General features: G+C 38.2%; 1 protein-coding gene across 1 annotated transcript; it reads left to right on the top strand.

Moving 5' to 3' along the window:
- The first annotated feature begins 2,079 nt into the window (after positions 1-2,079).
- On the top strand, positions 2,080-14,450 carry LOC134329495 (probable ATP-dependent RNA helicase ddx6). The gene is made up of 13 exons (XM_063010784.1): positions 2,080-2,476; positions 2,556-2,619; positions 3,688-3,792; positions 3,903-4,032; positions 4,202-4,348; positions 4,696-4,790; positions 6,242-6,364; positions 6,454-6,582; positions 6,671-6,787; positions 8,387-8,450; positions 8,573-8,674; positions 8,796-9,022; positions 10,171-14,450. Exons 1-12 carry the CDS (start codon positions 2,298-2,300, stop codon positions 8,999-9,001), a joined length of 1,461 nt encoding a protein of 486 aa, XP_062866854.1. The 5' UTR covers positions 2,080-2,297; the 3' UTR covers positions 9,002-9,022; positions 10,171-14,450.
- The last annotated feature ends 105 nt before the right edge of the window (positions 14,451-14,555 follow it).

Genomic DNA, 14,555 nt, shown 5'->3' with positions numbered 1-14,555 from the left:
ACCTTTATTTAACAAAAGTGCAAATAAATTGACTGACTTGGTTGTATTTTCTAAATATAAGCACATTTTTGTGAGTTTTTTAGTTAGTTCTAAAAGAACATTTCTCAACACCAGATTTAATAAGATTTAATAATTAAGTAATTTAGGTATTTTACCTAAATTTACATCTACTGTACATAATATTGTAAAAATATTGTCTGTGTAGCCACTGGTGACCTTCAAGCCCTCAGACTACACTGCATAAAAACTGCCACACTGTTGTGAATAAATATAGCCACAAGGACTCACATATTTTCAGAAAACCATTGTCACTTAACTCAGTCCACCGCGGCATTGAGACTACAAGTCGAAACTCTGTTGTACGTAAAGAAAGCCATGTATCAATTCGTTAAACATTTTGTAAAAAGTCTTCAAATCAAGAATATGTAAATTGGTAACTCTCTTGAACCTTTATTTAACAAAAGTGCAAATAAATTGACGGACTTGATTGTATTTTCTAAATCAAAGCACATTTTTGTAAGTTTGTCAGTTAGTTCTAAAAGAACATTTCTCAGCACCAGATTGCAAGTAATTTAGGTATTTTACCATCTACTGGACATAATATTGTGAAAATACTGTCTGTGTAGGGCAATGTAACCACTGGTGACCTTCAAGCCCTCAGACTACACTGCATAAAAACTGCCATGCTGCTGTGATTAAATATAGCCACAAGGACTTTCAGAAAACCATTGTCATTTCACACAGTCCACCGTGGCATTGAGACTGCACCTCGAAACTATTGCACATAAAGAAAGCCATGCATCGATTCTGTGCAGAAATGGCAACGAGTTTCTGGGCCGGAGCTCATCTTGAATGGCATCAAAGACATTGGAAATCCCAGTTCCAGTTAACTCAGGAAATTGCAGCCTGTTTAGTGCATCTTATAAAATGTCCCAACTTTTTTGGAACTGGCGTTTATAGATTGAACAACAATCTACAGGCAGGGGTACTTCAGCGGTAAAGGTACTGGACTAGCAATCAGGTATTTCTTTAGGTACTACTGACTAATTTAATTGCGTTTGATTGTCTTTTACCATCTACTGTACGTAGTATTGTGATAATACTGACTGTGTAGTGCAATGTAACCACTGGTGACTTTCAAGCCCTCAGACTACACTGCATGAAAACTGTCGTGATTGAATATATCCGCAAGGACCCACAGATACTTTCAGAAAACCATTGTTACTTAACACAGTCTACCAAGCCAAGCTCATCCTGAAAGGCTTCAAAGACAGTGGATATCACAATTCCAATTAACTTAGGGAATCACAGCCTGTTTTTTTTTTTGTTTTTTTTTTGCACCTTTTAAAAATGTCCCAACTTTTTTTGGAACTGGGGTTTGGGAACTGGCGTAGTTCAGCGGTTAAGGTACCTGACTGGCAATCAGGTGTTTCTTTAGGTAGTACTGGCTAATTTGATTGTATTTGATTTGATTATAGAGGTCGAAATTGTTTTTTTTTTGTCCTCAGTACAGGTCAAGTCTGAAGACCACACCGAGGGAAAGACGTACATCAAGCTTCATATGCTTAAACCCTCTATAAAGTCAGCAGAAGTTTGGACCAGCCTTTTTCCTTTTCTTAAGAGGAAATATAAATCTGTATTTTGTTTTGGACTTTGGATTTCCAGGAGTGCTGTTGTACAGATTTTGAACCTCAAAGGGACTGCTTTCAGCCGAATAAACAGAAAAACTGTGGAAAAAGTGGATTTGTGTTGAATCAGACAAGCAGGGATCTAATCTTGTCTGTACTGGAGAAAGGATTATTTTTTTGTTGAAATAGAAATATAAAATTAAAAAGGTGGAAAAGGAAAAACGATTCAGTATACACAAACACAGGACAATTTAAACAAAGATACTGACGTTCCTAATTAGAAGAGAAACATTTTGGCAATAGTCTCTATTGTTCATTTTGCCTAGCTGTTCTAATTCAAGACTTGGGCTTTCTGAAACCTGCCTGTATATTTTTTTTTATACTCTTGAGCAGGCCTGAAATATTTATACATATAAATGTTTATTTCTCTTCATTTGGAAGAGCACACTTGTTAAACTTTCTTGTGAAGTCGGTGCCTCTTGTTTAAAGAGAACGCACTGAGCGTGTACATAGACCAGCTTGTAAATATTAAAAGACTGTCTTGATACAGTTTCATCACAACACAACCTTTTATTGGGACTTTTATAAACCAGTACCGAAGCAAAAAAAGAAAAGGAGTGAAGATTTTTGAATTTTTGCTGAAGTGAAAAAAAAAAAAAAGGATACTCAATGGCCACTGCAAGGATGGAAAACGTAGGTCCTGTTGTAATGGGCATCAGCAAGCCGAACGGGCTCAAAGGACAACCTAAGCCAGCTTCTCAATCAGGACCCACTGCTCAGAGCAATCCATTCGGAAAGGTCGGAGCTCTAAAGCAAGCTGCAGACTCTCGTGAAGGTCCTGGAATCAGGTGAGCATCAGTTACATGGTTAAATAATATGTATATTACGTTATTTTACAGTTAATACGACTGTTTCTTCTACTTCTAGGTTTGGTGATGATTGGAAAAAGAGCTTGCATCTTCCACCCAAAGACAATAGAGTGAAAACTTCAGTGAGTCTTACACAAGCTCCCTTTTCCACTTGTTACAGGCACATTAGCTGTGTGTGTGTGTATGTGTGCTGCTCGTATTATTTGTTTCATGCAAATAGTCATGATGCATTTCGAATCTCAGTGGTGGTGTCGGTCATTCAGGCATCTACACAGACATGATTAGCTATGCCTATGGGGAGTGGTCAAGGCTGAACAACTTAGCTATTGAGCTCTGGTTTCAAGCTCAGATAAAAATAGTGGAATTGTGTCAGAAAGGGCATCCAGGGTATAAAATGTATCAAATCAGGTATGCTGACCTGCTGTAGCAACCCCTAATATACAGAAGCACTTGAAAGAAATTGATCATGATTATTTAACATTGCTTTGGTAGCTGTTTTCACCAGTGTCAGTTCACTCTGCATTTGACTTTGTGATGTGTTAACAATAACCCAACCCAGTAAATGTGCTTGTGTTAAGGTTTGTTGTAATATGGATGTTACAAGCCTTAACTTGAGCAGCATCGTGGCTCAGTGGTTAGCTTGGTCATCTTACAACAATAAGGTCCTGGGTTTTATTACCAGGTGAAGCAGTCTGGGTCGTTTCTGTGTAGTTTGCATGTTCTCCCCGTGTATGTGTGGGTTTCCTCCGGGAGCTCCGGTTTCCTCCCACAGTCTAAAGACTTGCCCGTTCAGAGTTTGACATTGAACTTAAACTGAATTTACATGGAACTATCAGTCCTGTCATGAATGTAACCAAAGTGTAAAACCTGACATTAAAGTCCTAATATATAAATTGATACTGTTCAATGTTTGTGTTGTCAACCTTAGAATGTGCTACGGTTTGTTTCCTGTAGACGAGAACTTAAAAATGTGTCCAGCAATGTCTAGACTTTTTTACCAGACTGTATAAGAAACTATAAGTCAGCAGTTTGCCACAGCGATGTCGATTTCTGTTCAGTGTTATTCAAAATGAAGTGATAGAACGTTTACTGGCATAGTTCTAATCTTTTTTCTAATCGTACAAAACGAATTCCTTCTAAACTCCTGCTAAGTTCAGCGTCCAACTAATCCGTCTCCGTCATCTTCATAGGATGTGACGGCCACCAAGGGGAACGAGTTTGAGGACTACTGTTTGAAAAGAGAGCTACTGATGGGGATCTTTGAAATGGGCTGGGAGAAACCTTCCCCTATCCAGGTAACTTAACTCTTTAGTTACATAACGGAGGAAGTGGTGGTTCCCCAAGGCTTGGTCGATTGGTCTTCGGCAGCTGTTTTAACAGACTGATTGTATTTGGTGCTTTTTAGGAGGAGAGCATCCCCATTGCCCTTTCTGGTCGTGACATCCTGGCTCGTGCCAAAAACGGGACAGGAAAGAGTGGGGCATACCTGATTCCCATGCTGGAGAGGATAGACCTGAAGAAAGACCACATTCAGGGTAAATTGGCATACTTATGTTTAAATCTCATTCAAAAAAAGATCTTGTTTATTTAACAAGTGTATTGTTGATTTTCTGATCTTTTGTTTAGCATATGTGTATAGAGTCTACTTTGTTCACTTTGGAAAGGTCATTTGTGTGATTTGGTTCTCTCTTTCTCTCTCTGCAGCTGTAGTTATGGTGCCCACTCGTGAGCTTGCACTACAGGTCAGCCAGATCAGCATTCAGCTCAGTAAGCATCTGGGAGGAGTGAAAGTCATGGCCACTACTGGCGGAACAAACCTACGTGATGACATCATGCGTCTTGATGAGATTGGTAATGCTTTTTGCTTGCTTTTGAAAGGTGGGAGGAAACTGGAGTACCCAGAGCTATATGAGTCCCACGTACACAGGCTTCTAAATTCCCGATGGCAAAGATGGTAAAACCAAACATGGCTGGAAAACGAAGTCATTATAAAGACAGACACGTTAGGGATTACATTTCTTTTGATCTAACTTAATAACACGCCTGTTGTACCAGTCCTGCTCCCGTTAACCCACACACTAGTCCCCTGCTGCAGACACCTTGGCCAAATAGTAATGTGTGATGTTCTAGGGTGAATGTCATGTCTTTTCTTTGTAGTATTGCTTGAATGTTTTAACAAATGTTTGTTTGTGTTGCAGTGCATGTTGTCATAGCAACACCAGGCAGGGTTCTGGACTTGATCAAGAAGGGAGTAGCCAAAGTAGATAAGGTTCAAATTATGGTAATGGATGAGGTAAGCATGATCCTAACATTGTATTATAATGTCACTGTTATAAACAGTTCTTTAATGACAAAACTGCTGCTGCTTAGAAATGGTGAATCATAGTTATATTAGTTGTAACAGCACTTTCTTGTGTTATATTGTTTAATTAAAAGCACAAACTGAAGCTGTTTAGTGCCAGGATAGTGTCCTGACTGCTTGTCTGTTTCTGCACATGTGGATGTGTGTTATTTATTTTTATACAAAAATGATGTGGAGATTTTGCATCATGTTTCAGTATAAAAGTAGAAACCTGATCATAACTACAGTAAAAGAGCTTTAATACACAGACTGCATCTTTATTTCATGATTGGCATTATTAAATAGCACTTGTAATAAAACCTCTCGATAGTGGCGCTGTATATAGTACAGATCGCTGAACTGATTCTGCTCTGTTCATCTTACTGCTGTACATGACTGCCACGTTTTCTACTTTAAGCTGTTTTCTTTGTCCTTTAAGCATGTAAAGCAATAGTGTATTTTATATTTCGATAGGACACTATGCTTATAGCACTTGGGTGGTTGGGTATTATTGTTTATAAGATAGATACATCTCTGCACCTGTTGTTATGCCAGATGTACAATTTGCACATACCTTATTTGCATACCGTACATTGTATATATGCTCAATACCGTATATTGTATATATGCACATTGTACATTCGCTACACCCTACTTACTTTATTTGCATTAGTTCTTCTTCTCTTGCTTGTTCAACTACTGGAGGTCAAGGGTGGTACGGTGGCTAGGTGGGTAGCACTGTCGCCTCACAGCAAGAAGGTCCTGGGTTCGATCCCCATGTGGGGTTCTGGGTCTTCTCTGTGTGGAGTTTGCAGGTTCTCCCCGTGTCTGTGTGTGTGTGTGCTCCGGTTTTCTCACACAGTCCAAAGACATGCAAGTGAGGTGAATTGGAGATACAGAATTGTCCATGACTGTGTTTGTCCATGACCGTGTTTGATATAACCTTGTGAAATGATGAATCTTGTGTAATGAGTAACTACCGTTTCTGTCGTGGATGTAAAAACATGACGTTAAAAATCCTAATAAACAAAAAAAATAATAAACTGCAGGCCAATAGTTTCCCTCGGGATAAATATTCCTCGTGATAAATAATTCTATCTATCCCTGGTCCCTGACCAGGATAAAGCAGTTAAATACAGGGCTTAAGGCATGTGCTTCAAATGCAGGGTGGCAGTTTATTACAAGTCATACTGCACTCACCACACAGTGACCGGAGGTGAGATTTGAACCCAGGACCAATGACCTTTGTGCTGGTTGTGTGAAGCACCCACATGCATGTTGCACGCACAATGTGCTGCCCTCTGTTTTTTACGTTGACTTTAGATTACTTCAAGTGTACTGTAGTTAATAGAGAGGCTGATTTGTGTGGATTTGTTTTTCCTCATATTGCTTTTTTTCTACAGGCTGATAAGCTGCTCTCGCAGGACTTTGTGGTGCTCATTGAGGATATAATCAGTTTCCTGGACAAAAATCGACAGATTTTGCTCTATTCTGCTACCTTTCCCATCACTGTTCAGAAATTCATGGTAAAAAAAAAACCATACAAGCAACCAGGTTCTCAGTTACTCATTGGACACATATTTTTACACAGCCTGCTGTAATTTTTTTCTTCTAGATGAAGCACCTGAAAAAACCCTACGAGATCAACTTGATGGAAGAACTGACCCTGAAGGGTATCACTCAATACTATGCTTATGTCACCGAGAGACAGAAAGTGCACTGCCTGAACACACTCTTCTCCAGGGTAAGCATGTGTACATATGCTGACATCAGTTTGCATACTTGATGTGATTAGGGGCATTTATAGAATGTGTTTTGTTTGCTCTTTGCAGCTTCAGATCAATCAGTCGATCATCTTCTGTAACTCTACGCAGAGAGTAGAACTACTAGCCAAGAAAATTACCCAGCTGGGTTACTCATGTTTCTACATCCATGCCAAGATGATGCAGGTGTGTTGATGGGTTTTGATTATCCTGCTCTTAAGCTAACTGTTTATATTTAAGACTCTTTGTTTATTGTTTAGTCTTTTGTTTAACAGTAGTCATGTTTATATGCAGCCTGGTGATCTGTTAATAATCCGACTAACAGCTCCATTAGAATAGAACATATCCATGTATACGTCTTAATCAGAATAGAATACGTCCATGTATACACCTCAGTCGTAATAGATTAGTCTGATCGAGGCCATTCCGAATACAGTTTCTATCCGATTAAACTAGGTGTGTGATTAAATCTTTTAAAAAGAGGAATAATCACTATGTAAACACCTGTGTCCAATTACATTCTTATTTGGAAAGTTTAAGTACGTTCTGCACATGTGTTTACACAAGTTTACAAAACATGGCGGGAGCTAAAAACTTCTGCAGAAGAGGCTAACTTTATGCTGTGAATTTTAAAAGACTTAAGTTAGCAGGATGGACCGCGGTAAAGCACTAAGTTGTTGTTCAGACAAGTATTTGAGCAAATGATAGACAGCAGGATCACATGAGCTGTAAAGCAAATTAAAAACAGATACTCTCTACTTTACTCTCTCTCTCTACACTAATAAGTGAATGTGAAGTACATTTTCTTGAATCCTCCATCATTTTAAAGCAATTAAAAAACATCACAACTAAAAACTCAGTTAACATTCTGCTGCTATTCTTGACTTGACTCATGTGATGCTTGTTGTCATGGTATTGTGTACATTAAGTGATTCTATACACATGCATGTTGTTTTGGATCAGATTACTTGTAGCCTGCATGTAAACGAAGATTTTCCTCAGATTGTTGAGTAGAATGTACATATAAACACGTCTTATCTGTTAACTTTATGCCCCCCTTAATGTAATATCATACAACATGTTTTTCAGACTATGCAATCTGATTAAGGACTAAGGACTTCTGTGTTAAACAATGCAACATGGACACATAGTTTATGGACAGATAATTGGAGTCGCATACAAGTCATTGATAAAGAACCTGAGGGTAGCCAGTGTTGCTGTTAATATTCAATAACTGTATAATTAATTATATTGCGATCATTAAATAAATGGGATTGTTTGTTTTGCCAGACCATAGTGGTAAAAATGAGAGCTGAGCCATAAAGCAACCATGTTCCTTGTTCCTACCTTCACCTATCGTCATGAGCTTTGGATAATGACCAAAAGAATGAGATGGCAGATACAAGCGGTAGTTTTCTCCAGCAGATTGCTGGATCTGATTACTCTGGCCAGTGATAGCTCAGTGGTTAAGGTACTGGACTAGTAAACAGAAGGTTGCCGGTTCAAGCCCTGCCACCACCAAGTTGCCACTGATGGGTCCCTGAGCAAGGCCCTTAACCCTCAATTGCTCATCGTGTTCCGCTCATTGTGTAAGTCGCTTTGGATAAAAGCGTCTGCTAAATGCTGAAAATGTAAAAAAATGAAAATGATTAGAACCACATCTTCTTTGAGATGTGATGAGCCAGATGAGGTGGTGCGGGCATTAAAAAAAAAAGTGTATAAATGGGTTATTTGGGTTAATGACGTCTCTTCTTTTTTCTTTTTTTTTTTTTTTTTTTTTTAAAGGAGTACAGAAATCGAGTTTTCCATGACTTCAGAAATGGACTGTGCAGAAATCTGGTATGCACAGGTATGTCTGTTTAAATCTTTCTTTTTGTTTTTACCATATTACTATAACATTTTACTTTGTTACATAATGCCTCCCCTGTGATGAACAAGAAAATGTATTAAGCTAGTGTGTTTTCTTAACAGACTTGTTCACCAGAGGTATTGACATCCAAGCGGTGAATGTGGTCATCAATTTTGACTTTCCCAGAAATGCAGAAACCTACCTGCATCGCATTGGCCGCTCAGGTAACTCAAAACGACACGTAACAAATTCTGGATGGCTGTCCTTGACTTTCTATTGAGCTATGAGTTCTTGACCTTGTTTTGAGAAAAAAAAGGAAATCTATGTGTACTCTTTTCCATTCAGGGAGGTTTGGTCATTTGGGCCTGGCCATCAACCTTATTACAGCTGAGGATCGCTTTAACCTAAAGGCCATCGAGGACCAACTGATAACCGACATCAAGCCTATTCCCAGCAGCATCGATAAAAGCCTGTATGTTGCTGAGTTCCATTCAGCTGACCCAGACGCTGAGGATGCAGCTGAGGAGCAGGAGATACCTCAAACCCTCTAAAGTGCCACCGCAACTGGACAGGTCAGTAAACTTTCTAGCACCCACAGTGCTATTCAGTGTCTAGAATCCAATAGCCCTTTTCTCTGTATTGTCTAGTTTAGCTGTAGTGCTCAAGGCTTTGTTCACATGGCATTTTTGGTATGCATTTACAAATTGTTGTAGGTGTGTTTGTGTAAGAAATCAAGATGAACAGTTGTAAAAAAAATTTCCAGTTAGTGTTATGTTCAAGGCTTAAAGCACGTTCACATGAAGCAGCAAAACTGCTTTTGCGCTAGCTGTGTCGTCTCCTATGGAGTGTGGTGTGCACCGCACACTTGTTGGGCTGGCAATTTTTGTACGTGTCGTGGCACCCAAAATTCACCTGATTTGAACTTTGACCCAGTTTGCCACTGACCTTTTTCAGAGCGCCTCCAGTGAGACGAACTGACGTGGTAAAAGCGACACAGGCAGTACGAACAACGCTTAATTGTGACCTATTGTACTAAAAAACCGACCGATTAGTGAAGAGAACTTATTACCAGTAATAACTGAGAAAAATGTAGTATTCCTGTGTCGTTCTTTCAGTACATTAAACCACATTAATCTTTTTTTTTTTTCTTTTAATCTTTTTTAATGATTTAATGAATCATTTTTAATGATTTTTTTTTAATCTTTTTTTTTTTTTTTAAAGATAAGCGTTTCAGACTCTTGAAAAAGCTGATTCTCACAATTTCTCAGCACCCTGAGCTATAACACAAGTTTAGAAGTGAAAGTGAGGTAAATCCAGCTTAACATAGCTGTATGTGGATGCTTTCAGAGTAGATTTGACTCTTATTTCACACAAATGAATGTTCGTGTCATGATGATGTGTTACCGCACCGCTCGAGCCAAGTGCTGAGCAAAGCTGCGATTTGCGCCAAGGTTCACGGTTTAGGCTTTGTCAAATGACGCACAGGTATTGAGGTGTAACATTTGTTGTAATGTTGCCAAAACTTAAATTTGACCCACGTTAAGGGTGTTGTATTTCAGAGGGTTGCGATGGTTGTGGCTGTCCTAAAATCAATAGTGGAACTATGAACCGAGTAATTAGATGCAACTAGATGTTGCCATGTACATCATAACTACATTTATATAAACATGATGCATGTGTGTTGCAAGTGAAAAAATAACTTATGTTCTTTTCTCCTCAGAACAATGAGAATCAGACCTGGCTGCACAAACGACGGCTTTTGCACACACCAGCGCTTGAAATCGATGTCTTTTCTTTTTTCTTTCTTTAAACCTGAAAATCCTGCAGCAGTTTATGTTTACTCTTATTTGTTTTTTTGTTTTTTTCAGACAAAATGTCAAGGATTGCATCTGTGGGTGAGCTGAACTTGTATTATGCTTTGCACCAGAAATATTTTTATCTTAATGGAGCGAATATATACATTCCAAAGTCTATTTGAGGACAGATATTTTGGTTTATGGGAAAAGTCTTGCAAACTGTAAAAAAAAGGAAGTACATAGTTATGGTTGGGTCTAAAGTGTGGATGATTTTTTTTTTTCGCAGTTGATTTCATTTAAAAGAAAAAGAAGGCTGAAGATATGAATTAGCTTTTTAATGCTGCAATGTTTAAGTTAGTTTCAGGAATATAAGCCTTGTTGCCATAACCTGCCAGACACTCACTCATGCGCAAACAAACACACACACACACACACACACACACACACACACACACACATACATACACACACACACACACACACACACACACACACGTTTTTACTCACTTAAGTGCCTTAAGAAGATTCCATTAGTTGCAGCTCAGAAAAAAATGAATTTTGAAATCTGTCATTAGTTTTAATGAAACTAGTGTGAAAGGCTTGAAGCCTATGCATTAATAAAACGTGTAGTGGTGCTACTCTGTAGTCAAAGAAATAAATCAAGTTTTCCGAAACGAGATATTGTAAAGGGATGATGACGTAGCAAGATGTTAACATGCCTCTTTACAAGCTATGAAATAAAATTAAAGACCAAAACGAACACAATACATCAAACGTGATCTCCAGCTCTAAATATAAAGGTAACACAAACAGCTGACAGTTCTAAGGGCATATTGCAATAACATATGGCAGCTAAAGATCTTTCTATGTCCTTAAATCTGATTTGTTACAGTTGAACAGCCCATCATGTTATGAGAATGAATTCAAGTGTTACTACAGAATACAGATCAGATTCATTCCACACAAGCAGCCTCTGATAATTCCTATAGAAGATTAGCATGAGAGAAATTAACGGGGTCTAAAAACACACATACATACACATCTATACACACACACACTAAATGTTAGCAGGGGTGTTTGCAGGTTGAGTATTATAAAAAAAAGAATGATTGTTTTCTCTATAAGTTCTGTGTGCAAAGCATATACATTCTTGTTCTTTTGCGTTTAAGTACATTTCTAGGTTTGGAGGTTTTTACACAGTTCGTTTCTTCAACCAGGTGTTTTTGTTTTGCTCGCCTCACATACAAGTGAATGTATTAAAACATGAGCATGAATGAGCCCAGAATGATTTTTGTTTTGAGAGTTAACATTTGCTTTTTATCTATGAAAGATGGAAGACTCATTTAAATAAACTAGTTTCTCTCCCTTACTGTTAGAAGGATTTGATTTTTCTGATGTGTTTCGAGCAGATCTGAATTGTTTTAGTTGAGAGCAAAACTGTAGCAACCTCCGGCAGCTGTAAGATTTCCCCTCGTTACGAATACTTTCAAGTAAACATTTCTGCTTTTGTTGTGTGATTGAGAATTCTTTTTGAGTTTTTGCAAGTAGCTTTGCTGGGTGCCAGTTCATGGCTGTTGTGTGCCATGCTTTAATTCTGCTCTTATTTCAGCTCTTATAGCCAGCATTACCTGATTCACCACTGCTTTGCTGTAGCCCTACTTTCACACCAGCAGTGATCTTTATTATTATTATTTTTTGCCATGACTATACGAAATAATAAGTAAAAGTAAACCACTGGTGGCTGTTTAGATTATATACATTAGGGATGTGAAGTTGCCACATTTTCATACCCAATAAACAACCCTCATTTAGTGGTTGATTAGCAAGCATGTTGCTACCTATTTAACCCAATGTGTTTGCTTTGAATAAAGCTTATTATGGCTAATGACATGGTCAGCAGGGTGAACATTTAAATAGCGACAATACATGTCAAGCTGTAGTTACTCATTAAGCCCTTAAAGATTATTGTAGATAAAGAAGATTGTAGACCTGCGTATGCACACATTTAACCAACCCAACACCACCACCACGCTTACATATTTTTTGCCGTCCAAAACTCATCCTCTAACGGTCATATTTGGCCTGATTGGGCTTTTACAAATGTTGATTGGATTGGATCCTGACTGCATGAGGCGAGTTCATTATGCAGATCAGCTTTGTATACAGAGAGCCACACCCTGATCAACGCATTATTCCTTGACTCTGTGCAGGCACCATCAGTCAGCCAGCAGAGGTTGTAATTGCCTCAGTTATGAAGAGTTCCCTGTCCGGCTCCCACCCTGTATGAACAACTGCGAATCCTTGTTCATGTAGGCGTCAGCCCAGCCGGATGGCAGAGCTGAGTTTTGAACTGACAAGTGGCTGTTTTGATTAGTGCATTAATAACATGTAATGACTCTAATGGAGATTTAGGTTAACTGGTTTAATCTGGGCTAAAAATGCTCTTATTAAGCTCACCAAGGATCCAATTTTTACATCTTTTAAAGCCTGTTGTCTATTCCAAAGCAATACAGCACTACAATCCTGTGGCAGGAATTAGAAACCATGTAGTCATATAATTATAACACTACTCAGTTGATTTCCAGAAAGTCCCTAAACTAAACATTTTCACATCATTAGTTCCTCCCATTTCACATTGGCGGGTGGCTACCACTTGTCAGAAAGCAAACAGATACATTTTCCAACCACTTTTTTTGAATAGAATCACTGCTGGTGTGAACCCTTGGTTAGAATGTGGATTTGTGGAATGACCATGAGCATATTTGTGCTTCTAAAACTTGGGGTTTTTGAGTGGAGTTTGAAGCAATCAATCAGAATTTGGCTTGTTTTACTAAATCACTCTGTCTTTATGTGAAAAGGAAATTCTGTTCATATTCATGCTCTTATTTTCTCTCCAGTAGTTGTGTAGCGCATCATGGAACTAATTTGTGATTGGGTTTGCTTTCTGTGGGCAGGATCTTCTATATGTGTGAATGTCAACCTGATTTTACAGTTTACAAAAAGATTAAAAGAAGGTTGTGGGGTTTGGATTTCCTTCAGCTGGGTGGTGATACTGAATTTCAGGACTTAAACTGAAGCATAACCAAAAACGTGTGAGTGGCGTGAATCAGAGATTGAATGTTGTATGATGTGTACATGTTAGTGTTTGTGTCTGTTAGCTTGTGTCTGTTAACTGAAAATGCTGCATTTGTCACCCTGTATGTTAAAGCGTTTGCAGATATGGATGAGTTTGTGTGATTGAGTAAAATTTTCAGTCCCGTGGTCTGTTTTGTTGGTACTGGTATCTGCAGGCTGGGCTTTACTTTTTGTTGAGGGTGGAAATCTAATCTGAGCCAGTACGCTTACGCTTGCAAAGAAATTTCAGTTCCACGCTGATAACAATGCTTTAGGTGGCATTTTCCACACAGTAATTGAACTCTTCAAAAACATTTGCTTGAGTAAAATTGGGAGTAAAATAAGTTTTTTTTTTTTTTTTCTTTGACCTATGAACGTAAGCAATAAGAAATCTGCAGCAATGGAATAAAAAGTAAAGCACTGGGTTAAAATCTCAGAATGAGCTGTACACAGTTGTACATGCCACAAGTCTTAAGAATTCTTGTTGGTTCTTAAGTTCTTTTCTTTATTTTTGGTTTTCCCCCAATGTAACATCCCTTTCAAGCTGCCTCAGCTATGTATGAGAGATTACTCACTTTAAACAAAACCACACTAGTGGGTATAATTATTTTCTATTTTATTTTACTGACATGCATAAAAATGATTTTGCTTGGTCAATTCTTGAACGTGAACTTTCTCTGGTCCAGATTTCATATGATTTAACGTGGGGGATTAACTATTTAGTTTATCAGCGATGTCCGGGCGAGGGACCAACATTTCATGAATAAAGTCTGGGAATATGTGCCCAGAGGAGATGTATGCATATTTGCATCAATAAAAATGTTCTTGTTTAAATTTACTTAGATTTGATGAAATTGTCCAAACAAAACTCTTACAAATTATTACAAAATGCAAAACTGGAAACGGGCAAACTGGAAAAGGCAATCGATGTAAGAAATCAAAACATGCTTATTGGCTTAGAACTAAACGTTGTTGCATAACCCCTGTTAAAATACGTTTTTTGTTTTTTTGTGAACTCTCTTACTGGCTGTGTTTTAAAGTGAAACTAATGCAGGAGATTTGCTTGAGCAAAATAAAACCATTACCTGCATCTCACTGTGTGTTCTCTTTATTTCAATCTTCTTTCTCATTTCATTTTTATCACTGCTATATCCTAGTCAGGGTTACTTTGGGTCAATGGGAAACACTGGGTGCA

The sequence above is a fragment of the Trichomycterus rosablanca genome, chromosome 2 (assembly GCF_030014385.1).
Source record: "Trichomycterus rosablanca isolate fTriRos1 chromosome 2, fTriRos1.hap1, whole genome shotgun sequence".
In the NCBI taxonomy this organism is placed as follows: Eukaryota; Metazoa; Chordata; class Actinopteri; order Siluriformes; family Trichomycteridae; genus Trichomycterus; species Trichomycterus rosablanca.
Note: the sequence above shows the minus strand (reverse complement) of the source record. Positions and strands in the feature narration are given on the sequence as shown.

Coding starts and splice junctions, on each gene's coding strand:
- LOC134329495 (XM_063010784.1), top strand. CDS start 2,298: ATGGCCACTGCAAGGATGGAAAACGTAGGTCCTGTTGTAATGGGCATC. Junction 6,583..6,670: donor TGAACACACTCTTCTCCAGG/GTAAGCATGTGT, acceptor TGCTCTTTGCAG/CTTCAGATCAATCAGTCGAT. Junction 8,451..8,572: donor CAGAAATCTGGTATGCACAG/GTATGTCTGTTT, acceptor TTTTCTTAACAG/ACTTGTTCACCAGAGGTATT.